The 22512-nt window shown below is 45.7% G+C and overlaps 3 protein-coding genes across 3 annotated transcripts; all 3 read left to right on the plus strand.

Moving 5' to 3' along the window:
- Positions 1–4809: 4809 nt before the first annotated feature.
- Positions 4810–5148, plus strand: LOC308511065 (protein p13 MTCP-1-like; the record flags this gene model as incomplete). The annotated part of the gene is made up of 1 exon (XM_081081076.1): positions 4810–5148. One exon carries the CDS (start codon positions 4810–4812, stop codon positions 5146–5148), a length of 339 nt encoding a protein of 112 aa, XP_080937202.1.
- Positions 5149–13247: 8099 nt separating this feature from the next.
- Positions 13248–13586, plus strand: LOC308511066 (protein p13 MTCP-1-like; the record flags this gene model as incomplete). Its single annotated transcript, XM_081081077.1, has 1 exon — positions 13248–13586. One exon carries the CDS (start codon positions 13248–13250, stop codon positions 13584–13586), a length of 339 nt encoding a protein of 112 aa, XP_080937203.1.
- A 4981-nt stretch (positions 13587–18567) lies between these two features.
- On the plus strand, positions 18568–18906 carry LOC308511067 (protein p13 MTCP-1-like; the record flags this gene model as incomplete). Its single annotated transcript, XM_081081078.1, has 1 exon — positions 18568–18906. The coding sequence occupies one exon, from the start codon at positions 18568–18570 to the stop codon at positions 18904–18906; it is 339 nt and encodes a 112-aa protein (XP_080937204.1).
- Positions 18907–22512: the final 3606 nt, after the last annotated feature.

The following is a 22512-nucleotide window of genomic DNA, read 5'->3' on the forward strand; positions in this document are numbered from 1 at the left end:
CTGATGGATGACTCGTAGAACATCTGCTGGGGTCCATGGGACGTGTATAGTTCTGTTCACCTTTTTAATAAGCTCTGGTGTTCTATCTGCCACCTCCTGTCTGTGAGGGCACATTGATGTCTCTCTCTCTCTCTCTCTCTCTCTCTCTCTCTCTCTCTCTCTCTTCTTGTTCTTCTTTTCCTTCTCCTTCTCCTCCTCCTCCTCCTCCTCCTCCTCCTCCTCCTCCTCCTCCTCCTTTCTCCCTCTCTCTCATCTGTCTCCTTGTCTCTCTGTCTCTCTCCCTCTCTCTTAAATCAATAAAAGCATTTTGAGCCAAGCTGGTGTTTCTCAGTGGTTGAGGAATGACCTATGAACCTGGAGGTCACAGTTCGATTCCTGGTGAGGTCACAGACAAGAATTAACCAATGAGCCCTAGCTTGTTTGGTTCTGTGGATAGGAGGTTGGACGGTGGACTCTGGAAAGTCCCAGGTTCGGTTCTGGTAAAGGGCACGTGCTCTGGTTGTGGACTCGATCCCCAGTAGGGGGCGTGCAGGAGGCACCCGATATATGATTCTCTCTCATCATTGATGTATCTCACTCCCTTCCTGTATGAAATCAATCCTATATAATAAAAGTCTAATATGCTAAGTGTCCAGTCGACCAGTCCTCTGTTCAACCAATCAAAGCATAATATGAAAATGAAATACTAAGTTTGCTCAACTGGTCACTATGACATGCATTGACCACCAGGGACAAGACATTCGGACTGGTAGGTCAGCTTCTGCTGGGTTCTGGCTGTTCGGGACTAGTGAGATGGGCTTGAAATGCCCTGGAGTCCTCCCATGGTCCCTCTCCAGCTGGCCAACCTCCCGTGTCCCTCCCAGATGTAATGGTGCACCAGTGTCGTCCCTTGGCCTGACCTGTGGCCTCTCGTAATCTGGGACCCCTCGGGGGATGTCAGAGAGCCAGTTTCGGCTGAACCCCACAGGCCAGGCCGAGGCACCACACTGGTGCACGAATTCGTGCACCGTGTCTCTAGTAAAAATATATTAAACAGAGAAAGACAAAGAAAAAGACCTTAAGAATGAAAATATTAGCCCACCCCAGGTAGACAAGGCTCCAAGATATCACTGGAAATAGTTTTCATTTCAATGAGCAGCGCTCTCATAGTTTGATCTCCTGAGGTTCGTCAACCGATACTACCCTCTCCAAAAAAAGAACGAATTTTTGGTGGATTAGGGGTGTTTTATGCTGATCATCTCTTTCCTTTGAGGAATTACGAGGGATGCCAGGGCTGGTCTCCTGAAGTCTCGAAACGACCCTCTGTGTGGCTTTAGAGCCTAGCTCTGGGTGCATTTGGGTTTTTTAATTGTGTTTAGCACTAAACAGCCCCAAACAAAGCCAAGTGATCATAAAATTCATCTTGCATTGCACCAGAAAGAGGCGGCTGGAGAGGGAGCTGGAGGGAGAAACAGAAGTCAATTTCAGGACATCCATGTTTGCATTAAAGAGATCACTGACAGCTGATTAACTTATACTATTGGAGGCCCTAACCAGTTTGGCTCAGTGGACAGAGCGTCGGCCTGCAGACTGAATGGTCCCAGGTTCGATTCCAGTCAAGGGCATGTGCCTTGGGTGTGGGCTCATCCACAGTAAGGGGTGTGCAGGAGGCAGCTGATCGATGTTTCTCTCTCATCGATGTTTCTAACTCTCTCTCCCTCTCCCTTCCTTTCTTTAAAAAATCAATAGAATATATTTTTTAAAAAAATAAATTCTGCTCTTGCAAGAAAGTGTTGGCAAATGCACATTGAGACCTTTAAGGCTGAAGACTGGGGAGCGTGAGGGATCTGTTTCTAAGGTGTGTTTCTCAAATTCAAAATATTGCACTTCGGGCTCAGCCAGCTTGGTTCAGTGGCTGAGTGTCGACCTATCAACCAGGAGGTCACAGTTCGATTCCTGGTCATGGTCCCATGCCCCGGATGCGGGCTCAATCCCCAGAGCGGAGTGTGTGGGAGGCGGCTGATCCGTGATTCTCTCTCATCATGGATGGTGCTCTCCCTCTCGCTATTCCTTCCTCTCTGAGTCAATAAAAACATTTAAAAAATTATGAAGCATGTGTTGCATTCAAAAAAAATGCCCATTGTTCTAAAATAGTTTATTATTTTTTTGTTTTAAAACACCAGATGTCATTTAAAGACGACCTAGCACCCGAGCTGGTTTGGCTCAGGGGATAGAGGGCCCGCCTTTGTAAAAAATATATATTTTTATTGATTTCAGAGAGGAAGGGAGAGGAAGAGAGTTAAAAACATCCATGATGAGAGAATCATGGTTTGGCTGCCTCCTGCAAGTCCCTCACTAAGGATCAAGCCCACAACCTGGGGATGTGACCTTGACTGGGAATCAAACCTGGGACCCTTCAGTTCACAGGACGACACTCTATCCACTGAGCTAAAGCAGCTAGGGCCTATTTGACTTTTTCAAAGGGTGGAAACGCCTTGAAGAAGAACGAAGTATCTCAGCATTCATGTCACAGTAATTACATGAATTCACATAATTCATGGGAATTACAACTCACCTACCCATTCTTTCCACATTGTTCCTGTAAATGCAGACTCTGACTAATAATGAAGCTTGTAGATAAACAGCCTGTTTGTATAAGAATCCTAGGAACTAATTTTAAAAGACATGAACTCTGACCTTCCCAGTTCTTTGAGATTTCCTGACCTTCAACCTTAGAACCAGGAGGACGAAATCTAGGATGACGCACACTGGACCGACACGTGACCACTTGCAAGATCCTTATCATATTGGACTGTGCCTGTGGTCACATAGAGAACTTTTCAAGCCCCGCCTCCTGACTACATTGTTCTGTTTTGCCTCTCTCTCCTTATAAAAGCCTCTGCTTACACTGAGATTTGCAGATGGGTTTGGGGACAAGCTTCCCCTATCTTCTCAGGTTGCCAGCACCTGAATAAACCTCTTTACTCCCACACCACCATCTGGCTCCAGGGACTGGTTTCTGGGGTGTGAGTCAGGGGAACCTTGTTTTTTCTGGACACATTCCTGGACACATGGACTTCTGGGAATATGTGTATCATGGTCATGTTTTTTTCTTCTGCAGGTGACAGGTGGAAGCAGAGACCAGTCCCAGAGGAAAGGAGCAAAGAACGGTGTTTTGCCTTCAGAGCAAGAAGAACAGGTAAGAAAAAGATGGATGGGAGAAGGAGGAGGAAGGATTGGGGATGGAGTCTGATCTTAGGGAGGAATTTGGCTTTGTGGACTGCAGTTAGTTTAGCAACAAAACCATACAGCTCTTGCCAAGAGCATGGCTGAGGTTTGGGGAAGGGAGCGATCATTCTATAAGTGATGTTATGAGACCTCGGGAATCCTACTTGCTGTTTCACCTCTCACATTGCTTTGTGTTTGCATGATCAGCTATCCCAGGTATCTGTCTTTCTCTGAATATTTTGGTGTTGCCTCTCTTACCAGTACTTGAGAAGCAAGACAGCTGTTAAGAAGCCCACCTGGACGCAGACGTTAGCTTTGTTCCTCTGCCAGCTGTTAAATGTGAAGCGTATTATTTCCATATTATTTGCATGGGGTGGTTTGTTCTATGGTTTGTGAGTTGCCTCTTAGATGATCAGAAAGAAGGTGGTGTAGTCAGGACAAAAAGCAATCTTGAACCAACTACAAAGTTTTAATGAAGAAAAAAAGAAAAGGAAAGGAAAAGAAAGAATAGGAAAGGAAAGGAAAGGAAAGGAAAGGAAAGGAAAGGAAAGGAAAGGAAAGGAAAGGAAAGGAAAGGAAAGGAAAGAGCCTGGATGGAATGGCTCAGTTTTTTAGCTTAAACCAAGGACGTGGAGATGTGGATTTGATTCCCAGTCATGGTACATGCCCGGGTTACAGTCTTGATCCCCAGTAGGGGGCATGCAGGAGGCACCCAATCTGTGATTCCCTGTCATCATTGATCTTTCTTTCTCTCCCTCTCCCTTTCTCTCTGAAATCAGTAAAACTGTATGTAAAAGGCCAAAGAATAATCATGGCACAGTGAAGTAGAGCATTGAGTCTACGCAATCATATATAATAAAAAGCCTATATGCAAATTGACCAAACAGCGGAATGACTGGTCGCTATGACATGCACTGACGACCGGGGGCAGATGCTCATGAGAAGAGCTGTCCACTGGTGGTCGGTGCACTCCCACAGAGGGAGCACCATTCATCCAAAAGCCAGGCTCACAGGTGCCGAGCACAGAGTGGTGGTGGGAGCCTCCATGGCAGCACTATAGCGGGCCTAAACTGTCAGCTGTACATCCCTCAAGGGGTCCTGGACTGGGAGAGGCTGAAGGGTTGACTAAGCGACCCCCCTGAGTGCATAAATTTTGTGCACTGAGACTCTAGTACCATACTCTGTATGGTGTCAGATGGGTATGGGATTAATTCCATGATTTCTTCGTTCATTATATAATGTCTAATCATTGGGGTGTACCCCTGAAATGAACCTAAGATGGTATGTTAATTGTCATTTAAAAAATGTTTTTAAAATTCCATAGGACCATGTTACCTTCATAGAGTCATATTTTTCCTTAAGTATGTTTTGTAGAGGTTGTTCGAGAAGAGAGATCTAAAACTGAAAAGAAAGATAAGTTGAGATTTATAAATTTGCAAAATAAACCAAAGGCAACCACAAACACAACCATAAAAACCATAAAGATAGAAGCTGAGATAAAATGTGTTTGGAGACCCCATCCCCTGTCTTTGGATACCAGGACCGAAGTAGCGAGAGGCTCTGAGAAGCTGTGGCTGTTGCTCTGTGGACTACGGAGGGGTCATGGCCGAGCTCCCATCAATCGTGCACCTCATCTCGCACCCCATGTACCTGAGTATTCGTGGGACCTCGGTTTATGAGGACGAGAACCAGCGCACATGGTTGCATATCTTAACGGACACAGAAGGTCACCTTCAAGTACACTTGTGCCAGGTCGACTACCCCAGTGAGCCTAACCGACTTCCCACCAGCCCCCTGACCTCGAACAACATGCCTTTGTGGTGGACGATCCACCTTCACAACAGGTACCTGGACTCCGTGGACCGATTCTGGCGCATTGTGCACCACATCAAGGAGGATGACGTGGAGGAAATGATCCTTGAGCTGATGGAAGACTCTTAGGACATGTGATGGGGTCCCTGGCTCTTGTCAACCTGAGCCCCAGTCTTGCTGACCCGCTGGAGGGACGTGTATAGTTCTGTTCACCTTTTTAATAAGCTCTATTGTTCTACCTGCCACCCCCTATGTGTGAGGGTACATTGATCTCTCTCTCTCTCTCTCTTTCTCTCTCTCTCTCTTTCTTGTTCTTATTGTTGTTCTTGTTCTTCTTCTTTTCTTCTTCTTCTTCTATTTTTCTTCTTCTACTTTCTCTCACTCTCTCTATCTCTTGTCTCTCTGTCTCTCTCCCAATCTCTCAAATCAATAAAACCATTTTGAGCCAAGCTGGGGTTTGTCACTGGTTGAGGGACAAACTATGAACCTGGAGATCGCGGTTGGTTCCTGGTCAGGGCACAGACAAGAATTAACCAATGAGCCCTAGCTTGTTTGGCTCAGTGGATAGAGGGTTGGACTGTGGACTCTGGAAGGTCCCAGGTTCGATTCTGGTCTTGGGCATATACTCAGGTTGTGCGCTCCATCCCTAGTAGGCGGTGTTGAGGAGGCACCCGATGTATGATTCTCACTCATCATTGATGTTTCTCGCTCCCTTCCTGTATGAAATCAATCCTATATAATAAAAGCCCAATATGCTAAGTGTCCAGTCAACGGGTCATCTGTTCAACCAATCAAACCATAATATGCACTAGGGTTGCTCAACTGCTCGCTATGACAGGCACTGACCATCAGGGACAACACATTCAGACTGATAGGTCTGCTTGCTGCTGGGGTCTGGCTCATCGTGACTGAGTGAGACATGCTGGACACACCCTGGAGCCCTTCCATGGTCCCTCCCCAGCTGGCAAACCTTCCGTGTCCCTCACCAGACCGAATTGGGCAACAGGAGGGTGCCTTGGCCTGGCCTGTGCCCTCTCATAATCTGGGACCCCTCGGGGGATGTCAGAGAGACAGTTTTGACTGATTCCCGCAGGCCAGGCTCAATCACCACACTGGTGCACGAATTCCCCCAAACATTTGTTCTTTTTTTGGAGAGGGTAGTATCAGTGGTCGAACCTCAGGAGATCAAACAATGAGAACGCTGGTCATTGAAATGAAAACTATTTCCAGTGATGTCTTCAAGCCTTGTCTACCGGGGCTGGGCTAATATTTTCAGCCTTAAGGACTTTTTTCTTTTTTTTCCCCTGTTTAATATATTTTTATTAGAGGCCCAGGTTTCCGGCCCGATCGCCAGTAGGGGGAGTATGGGAGGCGGCCTATCTGGGATTCTCTTTAATGCAACCTTGGATGTCCTGAAATTGATTTCCTGGATCCCTCCCGCTCCCCCTCCAGCCTCCTCTCATTGGTGGGATGATAGATGAATTTTATGATTGCGGGGCTTTGTTTGGGGCTGCTTAGTGTTAAACACAATTGAAAACCCAAATGCACACAGAGGTAGACACTAAAACCATGATTCTCTCTCATCATGGATGTTTCTCTCCCTCTCGATTTCCCATTATGTCTGAATCAATAAAATCTTTTAAAAAAATATTAGCAATTGTTGCATTCAGATGGCATGCACATTATTTTGAAATAGTTTATTATTTTTTTGGTTTAACATACCAGGTGTGTAGTCATTTAAAGACTAACCTCGCACCCGTGCTCCTTTGGCTCAGTGGATAGAGCCTTGGCCTGCGGTCGTAAGGGTCCCGGGTTCGATTCCAGTCAAGGGCATATTTTCGGGTTGTGGGCTCCACCCCTGTGGGGGGCGTGCAGGAGGCAGCCGGTCCATGATTCTCTCTCATCATCACTGATGCTTCTATCTCTCTCTCCCTTTCTCTCTAAAATCAATACAAATATATATATTTTTTAATAAAAGAGCTTACGCCTCAAAATCTGTCATGTGTCGCACTGCAGACACTCTGTCTCGTGTCCCCTTTGGGCTCGATTGCTTCAAGGGCAGTATGAGGGTGACATTTGAATTATGGGTTCTTTTTCTCCACTTTTTTAATTTCTTGTTTATTTGCTTCTCCTAAATGCAAACAGGCAGAGGTCTGACATTTCCTTAGGGCCCCGTTCATCTTTCCATGCTAATTGGGGAAGAGTATGCCTCAGTCCAGGTCATTGAGCTGGGTGTTGTTTTTTATTTTATTTTTCCTTCAGAAAGGAATGGAGAGGGAGAGACTTACAAACATTCATGATGAGAGAAACATAGATCTGCTTCCTCCGGTAAGTCCCTTACTGGGGATTGAGCCCACAACATGGGCATGTAACCTTGCCTAGGAATCAAACCCCGGGACCCTTCAGTTCTCAGGCCGACAGTCTATCCACTGAGCCAACCAGGCTAGGCCCAATTTGACATTTAAAGGGTGGAAATGCCTTGAAGAAGAACGAGGCATCTCAGCATTCATGTCACAGTGGGAATTACAACTGACCTCACCATTCTTTATACATTGTTCCTGTAAATGCAGACTCTGACTAATGATGAAGCTTGTAGGTAAACAGCATGTTTGTATAAGAATCCTAGGAACGAATTTTACAAGACCTTCCCAGTTCTTTGAGATTTGCTGACCTTCAACCTTAGAACCAGGAGGACAAAGTCTTGGATGACGCACACTGCAGTCACCTGACAACTTGCAACATCCTTATCAGATTGGAATGTGCCTGTCGACATGGAGAGAACTTCTCAAGCCTTGCCCCCTGAACTCTTTGCTCTGTTTGGCCTCTCTTTACCGAGCTCTAAAAGTTAAAAGAAAGAAAAGTTGAGATTTATAAATTTGCAAAATAAACCAAAGGCAACCACAAACACAACCATGAAAACCATAAAGATAAAAGCCGAGGTAAAATGCGTTTGGAGACCCCATCCCTTGTCTTTCGATGCCAGGACTGAAGTAGAGAGAGGCTCAGAGAAGCTGTGGCTGTTGCTCTTTGGACCACGGAGGGGTCATGGCCGAGCTCCCATCGAAGGTGCAACTCACCTCGCACCCCATCTGCCTGAGGATCCGTGGGCCCTTGTTGTATGAGGACAAGAACCAGCGCACATGGCTGCATCTCGTTATGGACACAGGAGGTGTCCTGCAAGTACAGTTGAGCCAGGAAGATATCCCCAGTGGGCATATCGCACTCACCACCAGCTCGCTGACCTCGAGCCCCATGCCTTTGCTGTAGAAGCTCCATCTTGACAGCCAGTACCTGGACTGCCTGTGCCGGTTCTGGCGCATGGTGCACGATGTAAAGGAGAATGGCGTGGAGGAAATGATCCTTGAGTTGAGGGAAGACTCGAAAGACACCTGATAGGGTCCCTGGCACTTGTCAACCTGAGCCCAAGTCCTTCGGGCCCGCTGGTGGGACATGTATAGATCTGTTCAGCTTTTTAATATGCTCTGTTGTTCTAATTGCCACCCCCTAGGTGCAAGGGCACATTGATCTCTCTCTCTCTCTCTCTCTCTCTCTCTCTCTCTCTCTCTCTCTCTGTTTTTTCTTGTTCTTGTTCTTCCTGTTCTTGTTCTTCCTGTTGTTTTCATTGTTGTTGTTGTTGTTGTTGTTGTTGTTGTTCTTCTTCTTCTTCTTCTTCTTCTTCTTCTTCTTCTTCTTCCTTCTTCTTCTTCTCTTTTCTCTCTCTCTCATTCCCTGTCTCTTTGTCTCTCTATCTCTCTCTGTCTCTCTCCCTCTCTCTCATATCAATAAAAGCATTTTCAGCCAAGCTGGTGTTTCTAAGTGGTTTAGGGATGACCAAAGAAACCAGAGGTCATGGTTCGATGCCTGGTCAGGGCATTCACAAGAATTAACCAATGAGCCCTAGCTTGTTTGGCTCATTGGATAGAGGGCTGGACTGTGGACTCTGAAAGTCAAGGGCACACGCTCTGGTTGTGGGCTCGATCCAAGTAGGGGGCGTGCAGGAGGCAACCGATGTATGATTCTTTCTCATCACTGATGTTTCTCTCTCCCTTCCTGTATGAAATCAATCCTATATAATAAAAGCCTCTTTTTCTAAGTGTCCAGTTGACCGGTGATCTGTTCAATCAATCAAAGCATAATATGCAAATGATGTACCAAGGTTGCTCAACTGCTCACTATGTCATGCATTGACCACCCGGGACAAGACATTCAGACTGGGAGGTCAGCTCACTGCTGGGATCTCGCTGATTGGGACTGAGTGAGACATGCTGAACACTCCCTGGAAGCCTCCCATGGTTCCTCCCCAGCTGGTCAACCTCCCGTGTCCCTCAGCAGACCTAATGGTGCACTGGTGGGGTGCCTTGGCCTGGCCTCTGCCCTCTCATAAACTGGGAACCTTCGGGGGATGTCAGAGAGGTGGTTTCGGCCCAATCGCCTCTGGCCAAGTCGAGGCACCACACTGGTGCACAAATTCGTGCATTTGGCCTCTAGTAAAAATATATTAAACAGAGAAAGACAAAGAAAAAGATCTTAAGCCTGAAAATATTAGCCCGGCCCCAGTAGACAAGGCTCAAAGACATCACTGGAAATAGTTTTCATTTCAATGACCAGCGTTCTCATTGGTTGATGTCCTGAGGATCGTCAACCGATACTACCCTCTAGAAAAAAATAAAGAATGTTTGGGGGATTACGGGTGTTTTATGCTGATCATCTTTTTCCTTTGAGTAATTACAAGGGATGCAAGGGCTCATCTCCTGAATGCTCGAACCGGCACTGTGTGTTGCTTTAGAAACTAGCTATGTGTGCATTTGGGTTTTTAATTGTGTTTAGCACTTAACAGCCCCAAACAAAGGCCAGCGATCATAAAATTCATCTAGCATCGCACCAGAGAGGGGTGGTTGGAGATGAAGCTGGAGGGATCCACAGAAATCAATTTCAGGGCATCCATGGTTGCATTAAAGAGATCACTGACTGCTGATTAAATTCTCCTCTTGCTGGAAAGTGTTTGCAAATGCAAATTGAGACCTTTAAGGCTGAGGCTTGGGGAGCATGTGGGATGGGTTTCTAAGGTGTGTTTCTCATATTAAAAATTTTACACATCGGGCCAGGCTGGCGGGGCTCAGAGGTTGATCATTGACCAATCAACCAAGAGGACATGGTCTGATTCCGGGTCAAGGGCACATGCCCAGGTTGCGATCCCATCGCCATTAGGGGGCGTGGGGGAGATGGCCGATCCGTGATTCTCTCTCATAATGGATGTTTCTCTCTCTCCCTCTCTCTTTCCCTTCCTCTCTGAGTCAGTAAAATCTTTTAAAAAATATTAGCAATCATTGCATTTAGATGACATGCACATTGTATTAAAATAGTTTATTATTTTTTTGGTTTAACATACCAGGTGGAAACTCATTAAAGCGGACATAGGGCCTGAACTGGTTTGGCTCAGTAGATAGAGCGTCTGCCTTTTTTTTTTTCAAGTATATTTTTATTGATTTCAGAGAGGAAGGGAGAGGGAGAGAGTTAGAAACATCCATGATGAAACAATCATGGATCGACCGTCTCCTGCAAGTCCCTCACTGGGGATCAAACCCACAACTTGGGCATGTGCCCTTGACCGGGAATCAAACCCGGGACCCTTCAGTTCGATGTCTGACACCATGTACACTGAGCCAAAATGGCTAGGGCCTATTTGACTTTTTCAAAGGGTGGAAACAACTTGCAGAAAAGCAAAGCATCTCAGCATTCATGTCACAGTAATTCATGGGAATTAGAAGTCACCTCACCATTCTTTCCACATTGTTGCTAAAAATGCAGACTCTGACTAATAATGAAGCTTGTAGGTAACGAGCATGTTTGTATAAGAATCCTAGGAACTAATTTTAGAAGATATGAACTCTGACCTTCCCAGTTCTGGGAGATTTGATGACCTTCAACCTTAGAACCAAGAGGACAAAGTCTAGGATGACGCACACTGGACCGACACTTGACCACTTGCATCATCCTTATTGGATTTGACTGTCCTGTGGGCATGTAAAGAACTTCTCAAGCCCCGTCCCATAACCTCTTTGGTCTGTTTGGACTCTCTCTCCTTATAAAAGCTTCTGCCTACACAGAGATGTGCAGATGGGTTTTGGGACGAGCTTCGCCCATCTTCTCAAGTTGCTGGCTCCTGAATAAACCTCTTTCTTTCCTCAACACCACCTGTATTACGGGACTGGTTTCTGGGGTGTGAGTCAGGTGTACCTTGTTTTTCTGGACACATTCCTGGTACATGGACTCCCTGGAACACATGTATCATGGCCATTTTCTTTCTTCTGCTGGTGACAGGGGGAAGTAGAGACTTGTCACGGAGGAAAGGAGTGAAGAACGGTGCATTGCCTTCAGAGAGAAAAGAACAGGCGAGAAAAAGACTGATGGGAGGTGGGGGAGGAAGGATTGGGGATGGAGTCTGATCTGAGGGAGGAATTTGGACTTTGTGGACTGAAGTGAGTTTAGCAGCAAAACCATACAGCTATTGCCAAGAGCATGACTGAGGTTTGGGAAGGAAGGGATCATTCTATAAGTGATGTTACGAGACCTCAGGAATCCTACTTGCTGTTTCACCTGTCACTTTGCTTCCTGATTTCCTGATCAGCTATCCCAGGTATCTGTCTGTCCCTGAATATTTTGGTCTTGCCTCTCTCACCAGTACTTGAGAAGCAAGACCGCTGTTAAGAAGACCACCTGGACACAGACGTTAGCTTTTTTCCACTGCCAGTTGTTAAAGGTAAAGCATATTATTTGCATATTATTTTCATGGGGTGGCTTGTTCTATGGTTTGTGAGTACCCTCTGAAATGATCAGAAAGAAAGTGGTGTTGACAGGACAAAAAAAATGTTGAAACAACTACAAAGTTTTAATTAAGAAAAGGAGAACAGAGGTGAAAAGAAATGGAATTGAAAGAAAAGAAAAGGAAAGAAAAGAAAAGAAAAGAAAAGAAAAGAAAAGAAAAGAAAAGAAAAGAAAAGACCCCAGCTGGCATGGCTCATTTGTTTAGCATAAACCTAGGAACCAGGAAATGTAGATCAATTCCCAGTCATGGCACATGCCCAGTTTACAATCTTGATCCCCAGTAGGGGGCATGCAGGAGGCAACCAATCAGTGATTCTCTGTTATCATTGATATTTCTTTCTCTCCCTCTCCCTTTCTCTCTGAAATCAGGAAAACTATATAAAAAAAGAAAGAATAGTCATGGCACAGTAAAGTAGAGCATTGAGTCAATCCTATATAATTAAAGGCTAATATGCAAATTGACAAAACGGCAGAACGACTGGACGCTATGACACGCACTGAACACCGGTGGCAGATACTCATGGCAGGAGCTGTCCAACGATGGTCAGTGCACTCCCACAGGGGGAACGCAGCTCAGCCAAAAGCCAGGCTCACAGCTGCCGAGCACAGGGGTTGGTGGGAGCCTCAATGGCAGCACTAAAGCGGGCCTAAGCCGTAAGTTGGACATCCCTCAAGGGGTCCCCGAGTGGGAGAGGCCACTTGGTTGGCTGAGGTACCCCACAGAGTGCACAGATTTTTGCACACTGAGCCTCTTGTAATATTATAACTGTGTGTGAAGTCAGATGTGTATGAGATTAACTGCATGATTTCTTAGTCCATTATATAATGTCTAATCCAGCCGTGGACAAACTGCAGCCCGTGGGCTGGATCCGGCCCTTTTGAAATGAATAAAACTAAAAAAAAAAACAATGACCATACCTTTTTATGTAATGATGTTTACTTTGAATTTATATTAGTTCACACAAACACTCCATCCATGCTTTTGTTCTGGCACTCCGGTCCAGTTTAAAAACCCATTGTGGCCCTCGAGTCAAAAAGTTTACCCACCCCTGGTCTAATCATTGGAGAGTACCCCTGAAATGAACCTAATGTTCTATGTCAACTATCATTGAAAAAATGGTTTTAAAATTTTATAGGACCATGTTACCTTCACAGAGTCATATTTTACATTAAGTACGTTTAATAAAGTTTGTTCTAGAAGAAAGATCTAAAGCTAAAAATGAAAGAAAAGTTGAGATTTATAAATTTGCAAAAGAAACCAAACACAACCGTAAAAACCATAAAGATAAAAGGTGAGGTAAAATGCGGTTGGAGACACCCTCTCCTGTTTTTCGATACCAGAACCGAAGTAGCGAGAGGCTCTGAGAAGCTGTGGCTGTTGCTCTGTGGACCACGGAGGGGTCATGGCCGAGCTCCCATTGATCTTGCAACTCACCTCCCACCCCATCTACCTGAGTATTCGTGGGCCCTCGGTTTATGAGGACCAGAACCAGCGCACATGGCTGCATCACGTCATAGACACAGAAGGTCACCTTCTAGTACAGTTGTGCCAGGTCGACTACCCAAGTGAGCATAACAGACTCCCCACCAGCCCTCTGACTTCGAGCACCATGCCTTCCTACTGGACGATCCACCTTCACAGCATGTACCTGGACTCCATGGACCGATTCTGGCGCATCGTGCTCCATGTGATGAAGGATGACAAGGAGGAAATGATCCTTGAGCTGATGGACGACTCTTAGGACATGTGATGGGGTCCCTGACTCTTGTCAACCTGAGCCCCAGTCTTGCTTCCCCGCTGGTGGAACGTGTATAGTTCTGTTCACCTTTTAAATAAGCTCTGTTATTCTATCTGTCACCCACTGAGTCTGGGAGCACATTGATATCTCTCTCTCTCTCTCTCTCTCTCTCTCTCTTAATTCTTGTTCTTGTTGTTCTCCTTGTTGTTGTTGTTCTTCTTCTTCTTCTCCTCCTCCTCCTACTTCTCCTCGTCCTCCTCCTCCACCTCCTCGTTCTCCTCCTCCTCCTCCTCCTTCTTTCTCTCTCTCTCTGTCTCTTTGTATCTCTGTCTCTCTCCCTCTCTCTCAAATCAACAAAAGCATTTTGAGCCAAGCTGGTGTTTCTCAGTGGTTGAGGGACGACCTATGAACCCGGAGGTCACAGTCCGATTCCTCGTCAGGGCACAGACAAGAATTAAACAATGAGCCGTAGCTTGTTTGGCTCAGTGAAGAGTGGGTTGCACTGTGGAATCTGGAAGGTCCCAGGTTCGATTCTGGTCAAGGGCACATGCTCTGGTTGTGGGTGTGCAGGAGGCACCTGATGTATTGTTCTCTCTCATCGTTTATGTTTCTTTCTCCCTTCCTGTATGAAATAAATCTTATATAATAAAAGCCTAATATGCTAAGTGTCCAGTCAACTGGTCATCTATTCAACCAATCAAAGTATATTATGCAAATGATATACTAAGTTTGCTGAACTGCTCACTATGACAATCATTGAACACCAGGGACAAGACTTTCAGACTGGTTCATCAGCTTCCTCCTGGGGCCGGGCTGATCAGGACTGACGGGCTGGACACACCCTGGAGCTCTTCCATGGTCCCTCCCTAGCTGCCCAACCTCCCATGTCCCGCACCAGACCTAATGGTGCACCAGTGGGGTCATTTGGCCTGGCCTGTGGCCTCTCATAATCTGGGACCCCTCGGGGGATGTCATTGAGCCGGTTTCAGCCGATCCCCGCAGGTCAGGCTGAGGCACCACACTGGTGCATGAATTCGTGCACCGGGCCTATAGTGAAAATATATTAAACAGAGAAAGACAAAGAAAAAGGCCTTAAGCTTGAAAATATTAGCCCAGACCCGGTAGGCAAGGTTCGAAGACATCACTGGAAATAATTTTCATTTCAATGACCAGCGTTCTCATTATTTGATCTCCTGAGGTTCTTCAATCCATACTACCCTCTCCAAAAACAGAACGAATGTTTTTGGGATTACCGGTGTTTTATGCTGATCATTTCTTTCCTTTGGGAAATTATGAGGGATGCCAGGTATCGACTCCTAAAGGCTCGAGCCGGCTCTGTGTATGGCTTTAAAATCTAGCTCTGGATGCATTTGGGTTTTTAGTTGTGTTTAGCACTAAACAGCCCCAAACAAAGCCCAGTGATCATAAAATTCATCTAGCACCACACCAGAGAGAGGCGGCTGGAGAGCGAGCTGGAGGGAGCCCCAGAAGTCAATTTCAGGACATCCATGGTTGCATTAAAGAGATCAGGGACTGCTGATTAAATTCTCCTCTTGCAGGAAGGTGTTTGCAAATGCACATTGAGCTCTTTAAAGCTTAGGACTGGGTTACGTGAAGGTCGTGTATACCAGTTGCTTTTCTCATATTCAAAATATTGCACTTCCAGCCCAGCTGGCGTGGCTCAGTGGTTGAGCATGGACCTATCAACCAGGACGTCATGGTTCGATTCCTGGTCAAGGGCACAAGCCCAAGTTGCGGGCTCAATCTGAGTAGGTGGCGTGTGGGAGGCGGCTGATCCTTGTTTCTCTCTCATTATGGATGTTTCTCTCTTTCCATCCCTCTCCCTTTCACTCTTAGTCAATAAAATCATTTTAAAAAATATTCACAATTCTTATAATTCAGATTACATGCACATTGCTTTAAAATAGTTTATTATTTTTTTTTGGTTTAACATACTAGGGCGGTAGTCATTTAAAGATGACATAGGGCCTGAGCTGGTTTGGCTCAGTGGATGGAGCATCAGCCTGTAGACAGAAGGGTCCCAGGTTCGATTCCAGTCAAGGGCACATGCCTGGGTTGTGGGCTCGATACCGAGGGGGGGCTTGCAAGAGGTAGCCAGTCCATGATTCTCACTCATCATACTGATGTTTCTATCTCCCTCTCCCTTCCTCTCTAAAATAAATAATGAAAAAATATATTTCTTTATAAAAGAGCCCACACATTGAGATCTGTCATATGTCTCAATGCAGACACTCAGACTCGTGACCACTTTGGGCTCGATTCCTTCGAGAGCAGTATGAGGGTAACATTTGTATTATGTTTTTTTTCTCCCATATTTTATTTTATTTTTTTATTTTATTTTATTTTATTGTTTTATTTTTTCACCTAAAAGCCAACAGGCAGATGTCTGACATTTCCTTAGAACCCCATTCATCTTTCCTTCCTAATTGGGAAGAGTTTGCCTCAGTCCAGGTCATTGAGCTGGAAGTTGTTTATTATTTTATTTTATTTTTTCAGAGAAGAAAGGAGAGGGAGAGAGTTAGAAACATCCATGATGAGAGAATCATGGATCAGCTGCCTCCTGCACATCCCTCCCTGGGGTTCAAGCCCACAACATGGGGATGTCACCTTGAATGGGAATCAAAACCGGGACACTTCAGTTAAAGTCTGACACTCTATCCACTGAGCCAAACCGGCCAGGGACAATTTGATTTCTTCAAAGGGTGGAAACGCCTTGAAGAAAACAAAGCCACTCAGAATTCATGTCACATTAATCACATGAATTCATGTAATTCATGGGAATTACAACTCACCTCACGATTCTTTCCACATTGTTCGTGTAAATTCAGACTCTGACTAATAATGAAGCTTGTAGATAAACAACATGTTGTATAAGAATCCTAGGAACTGTTTTTAGAAGATATAAACTCTGACCTTCCCAGTTCTGGGAGATTTGATGTCCTTCAACCTTAAAACAAGGACGACAAAGAGTAGGATGATGCACACTGGACCGTCACCTGACCACTTGCAAGATCCTTATCAGATTGGATTGTGCCTGTGGGCACGTAGAGAATTTCTCAAGCCCCGCCCCCTGACCTCTTTGCTCTGTTTGGCCTCTCCATCCTTATAAAAGCCTCTGCTTGCACTGAGATGTGCAGATGAGTTTTGGGACGAGCTTCCCCCATCTTCTCAGGTTGCTGGCACCTGAATAAACCTCTCCTTCCTCACCACCACATTTCTCACAGGACTGGTTTCTGGGGTGTGAGTCAGGGGAACCTTGTTTTTTCTGGACACATTCCTGATACATGGACTCCTTGGAAAAGGTGTATCATGGCCATTTTCTTTCTTCTGCAGGTGACAGGGCAAAGCAGAGTCTTCTCAGAGGAAAAGAGAGAAGAACGGTGGATTGCCTTCACAGCAAGAAGAACAAGTAAGAAAAAGATGTATGGGAGGAGGAGGAGGAGGAACTGGAAGGATTGGGGATGGAGTCTGAACTGAGGGAGCAATTTGGACTTTGTGGACTGAAGTGAGTTTAGCAGCAAAACCATACAGCTCTTGCCAAGAGCATGGCTGAGGTTTGGGGAAGTGAGAGATCATTCTATATGTGAGGCTATGGGACCTCAGGAATCCTCCTTTCTGTTTCACCTGTCTCTTTGCTTCCTGTATGCCTAATCAGCTATTCCAGGTGTCTGTCTGTCCATGAATATTTTGGTCTTGCCTCTCTCACCAGCACTTGAGAAGCAAGACCGCTGTTGATAAGCCCACCTGGATGCAGACGTAACCTTTGTTCCTCGGCCAGCTGTTAAATGTAAAGCATATTGTTTGCATATTACTAGCATGGGTGGGTTGTTCTATGGTTTGTGAGTTCCCTCTGAGATGATCAGTAAGAAGGTGGTGGTGTCAGCACAAAAAGAAAAGTAGATCCAACAACAAAGTTTTAATTAAGAAAAGAAAAAAAGACAAGAAAACTAAGAGCCTGGTCAGCATGGATTAGGTGTTTAGCTTCAACCGAGGAACCAGGAGATCTCAGTTTGATTCCCTTTCCAGGCACATGCCCGGGTTACAGACTTGATCCCCAGTAGGAGGTGTGCAGGAGGCAACCAATCCGTGATTCTCTGTCATCATTGATCATTTTCCTCTTTCTCTCCCTCTCCCTTCCTCTCGGAAATCAGTAAAACTATATGAAAAAAATGAAAGAATAGTCATGGCACAGTAAAGTAGGTCATTGAATCAATGCAATCCTATATAATAAAAGGCTAATATGGAAATTGACCAAATGTCAGAACAGCTGGTTGCTTTGACACACACTGAGCATTGGGGGCAGATGCTATGTCAGGAGCTCTCCACTGGTGGTCAGTGCACTCCCACAGGAGGAGCACCGCTCAGCCAAAGCAGGACTCACAGTTGCCGAGCACAGGGGTTGGTGGGAGCCTACACAGCAGCACTCAAGCGGGCCTAAGTTGTCAGTTGGACATCCTTCAAGGAGTTCCGGACTGGGAGACCAGACTCAGGGACCCCCACAAGTGCATGAATTTTGTGCACTGAGTCTCTACTAATATTTTACTCTGTATGGTGTCAGATGCGCATGAGATTAATTGCATTGTTTCTTAGTCCATTATATAATGTGAAATAATTGGGGTGTAACTCTGAAATGAACCTAAGGCTGTATGTCAACTCATATAAAAAGTGTTTTAAATAATCTATTGGACTGTGTTACCTTCACGGAGTCAAATTTTACTTCAAGTACGTTTTGTACAGTTTATTCTAGCAGAGAGATCTAAACCTCAAAAGAAACAAGAGTTGAGATTTATAAGTTTGCAAAATAAACCAAAGGCAACTACAAACACAACTACAAAAACCATAAAGATAAAAGCTGAGGTAAAATGCGTTTGGAGACACCATTCCCTGTCTTTCGATGCCAGTACCGAAGTAGTGAGAGGGTCTGAGAAGCTGTGCCAGTTGTTCCTTGGACCACGGAGAGGTCATGGCCGAGCTCCCGTCGAAGGTGCACCTCACCTCGCACCCCATCTTCCTGAGGATCCGTGGGCACGCGGTTTATGAGGACGAGGACCAGCGCACGTGGCTGCATCTCGTCCTGAACACAGAAGGTGTCCTGCAAATACGGTTGCGCCAGGTATACATACCCAGTGGGGATATCTCACTCAACACCAGCCCGCTGACCTCGATCACCATGCCTTGGATGTGGAGGCTCCTCCCTGTAGGCCAGTACATGGACCCCATGTACCGGTTCTGGCGCATCGTGCACCACGTCAAGGAGAATGGCGTGGAGGAAATGATCCTTGAGCTGCGAGAAAACTCGTAGGACATGTGATGGGGTCCCTGGCTCTTGTCAACCTGAGCCCAAGTCCTGCTGTCCTGCCGGTGGGACGTGTATAGTTCTGTTCACCTTTTTAATAAGCTCTGTTGTTCTATCTGCCACGCCCTGGGTGAGAGGGCACACTGATATCTCCTCTGTCTCTCTCTCTCTCTCTCTATCTCTCTCTCTTTCTTCTTGTTCTTCTTATTATTGTTCTTGTTCTTCTTGTTTTTCTTGTTCTTTATCTTCTTCTTCAACTTCTTCTTATTTTTCTCCTGCTCCTCCTCCTCCTCTTTCTCCTCCTCCTCCTCCTCCTCCTCCTCCTCCTCCTCCTCCTCCTCCACCTCCTCCTCCTCCTCCTCTTTTCTCTCTCTGTCTGTCTCTCTCCCTCTCTCTCAAATCAACAAAAGCATTTTGAGCCAAGCTGGTGTTTCTCAGTAGTTGAGGGACAACCTATTAACCCGGAGGTCATGGTTCGATTCCTGGTCAGGGCACAGACAAGAATAAACCAATGAGCCCTAGATTGTTAGGCTCAGTGGATAGAAGGTTGGACTGTTCAAGGGCACTTGCTCTGGTTTTGGGCTCCATCCCCAGTAGGGGGTGTGCAGGAGGCGCCCGATGTATGATTCTCTCTCATCATTGATGTTTCTCGCTCCCTTCCTGTATGAAATCAGTCCTATATAATAAAAGAGTAATATGCTAATTGTCTCGTCAAACAGTCATCTGTTCAACCAATTACAGCATAGTATGCAAATGATATACTAAGGTTGGCTCAGTGGATAGAGGGTTGGACTGTAACTCTGGAAGGTCCCAGGTTCGATTCTGGTCAAGAGCACATGCTCTGGTTGTGGGCTCAATCCCCAGTAGGGGGAGTGCAGGAGGCACCCGATGTATGATTCTCTCTCATCATTGATATTTCTTGCTCCCTTCCTGTTTGAATTCAATCCTATATAATAAAAGCCTAATATGCTAAGTGTCCTGTCGACCGGTCATCTGTTCAACCAATCAAAGCATAATATGTAAATGATATACTTAGATTGCTCAACTGCTCGCTATGACATGCATTGACCACCAGGGACAAGACATTCAGACTGGTAGGTCAGCTTGCTGCTTGGGTCTGGCTGATCAGGACTGAGCGAGACATGTGGGACACACCCTGGAGCTCTCCCATGGTCCCTCCACAGCTGGTCAACCTCCCGTGTCCCTCCCGAGACCTAATGGGTCACAGGTGGGTGCCTTGGCCTGGTCTGTGCCCACTCATAATCTGGGACCACTCTGGAGAGGTCAGAGAGCCAGTTTCGGCTGATCCCGGCAGGCCTGGCCAAGGCACCTCTCAATATCCCTTACTCTCTGAGTTAATAAAATCATTTTAAGAAATATTAGCAATTGTTGCATTCAGATGGCATGCACATTGTTTTAAAGTAGTTTATTATTTTTTTGGCTTAACATACCAGGTGGGTAGTCATTTAATGACTACCCAGCGCCCGTGCTGGTATTGCTCAGTTGATAGAGCGACGGCCTACAGACTGAAGTATAACGGGTTTGATTCCAGTCAAGGGCACATGGCCAGGTTGCAGGCTTGATCCCCAGTGGGGGGTGTGCAGGAGGCAGCCAGTCCATGATTCTCTCTCATCATCATGATGTTTCTATATCTCTCTCCCTTCCTCTCTAAAATCAATAAAATATATATATGTTTTTTTACAAAAGAGCCCATGCCTTGGGATCTGTCATGTGTCGCACTGCAGACACTCTGTCTCGTGACCTCTTTGGGCTCAATTCCTTCGAGGACAGTATGAGGGTGACATTTGAATTTTTTTTTCTCCCTTATTTTATTTTATTATTTTATTTTCTTCTCCTAAATGCAAACAGGCACATGACTGACATTACCTTAGGGCCCCATTCATCTTCCCTTCCTAATTGGGAAGAGTCTATCTCAGTCCAGGTCATTGAGCTGGGAGTTGTTTTTAATTTTTTTTTTTCCAGAGAGGAATGGAGAGGGAGAGAGTTAGAAACATCCATGATGAGAGAATCATGGATCGGCCGCCTCCTGCATGTCCCTCATTGGGGATCAAGCCCACAAAGTGGGCATGTTCCCTTGACCAGGAATCAAACCCGGGACCCTTCAGTTTGCAGGCCGACACTCTACCCACTGAGAAAACTGGCTAGGCCTTCTTTGACATTTTTAAAGGGTGGAAATGCATTGAAGAAGGATTAAGCATCACAGCATTCATGTCACAGTGAGAATTACAACTCACCTCCCCATTCTTTCCACATTGTTCTTGTAAATGCAGACTCTGACTAATAATGAAGCTTGTAGGTAAACAGCGTGTTTGTATAAGAATCCTAGGAACTACTTTTAGAAGTTATAAACTCTGACCTTCCCAGTTCTGGGAGATTTGATGACCTTCAACCTTAGAACCAGGAGAACAAAGCCTAGGATGACGCACACTGGACTGTCACCTGACAACTTGCAAGATCCTTATCAAATTGGACTGTGCCTGTCGACACGTAGAGAACTTCTCAAGCCCCGCTCCCTGACCTCTTTGCTCTGCTTGGCCTCTCCCTCCTTATAAAAGCCTCTGACTGCACTGAGATGTGCAGATGAGTTTTGGGACGAGCTTCCCCCATCTTCTAAGGTTGCTGACACCTGAATAAACCTCTTTCCTTCTTGACGACCACCTGTCTCCCGGGACTGGATTCTGGGGTGTGAGTCAGTGGTAACTTGTTTTTCTGGACACATTCCTGGTACATGGACTCCTGGGAATATATGTATCATGGTTATGTTCTTTCTTCTGCAGGTGACACGAGGAAGCAGAGACCAGTCACAGAGAAAAGGAGCAAAGAAGGGTGCTTTGCCTCCAGAGCAAGAAGAACAGGTAAGTAAAAGGTGGATGAGAGGAGGAGGAGAATGGACTGGGGATGGTGTCTGATCTGAGGGAGGAGTTTGGACACTGTGGACTGAAGTGAGTTTAGCAGCCAAACCATACAGCTCTTGCCAAGAGCATGGCTAAGGTTTGGGGACAGGAGAGATCATTCTATATGTGATGTTATGAGACCTCAGGAATCTGCCTTGCTGTTTCATGAGTCACTTGCTTCTTGTTTTCCCGATCAGCTATTTCAGGTATCTTTCTGTCCCTGAATATTTTAGTCTTGTCTCTCTCACCAGCACTTGGGAAGCAACACGGCTGTTAAGACGCCCACCTGGACGCAGATGTTAGCTTTGTTCCTCTGCCAGCTGTTAAAGGTAAAGCATAGTATTTGCACGGGGTGGGTTGTTCTATGGTTAGTGAGTGCCATCTGAGATGATCAGAAAGAACGTGGTGTTGTCAGGACAAAAAGAATAGTTGAACCAACTACAAAGTTTAATTAAGAAAAAAAGAAAAGAAATAAAAAGAGCTGGACTGGCAGGGCTAAGTTGTTTAGCTTAAACCCAGGAACCACGAGATGTCGATTTGATTCCCAGTCATGGCACATTCCGGGGTTACAGACTTGATCCCCAGTAGGGGGCATGCAGGAGGCAACCAATCCTTGATTCTCTGTCATCATTGATCTTTCTCTTCCTCTCCCTCTCCCTTCCTCTCTGAAAGCAGTAAAACTATATGAAAAAAAAAC

This window comes from Myotis nattereri (assembly GCF_964212035.1).
Source record: "Myotis nattereri genome assembly, chromosome: X".
Lineage (NCBI taxonomy): Eukaryota > Metazoa > Chordata > Mammalia > Chiroptera > Vespertilionidae > Myotis > Myotis nattereri.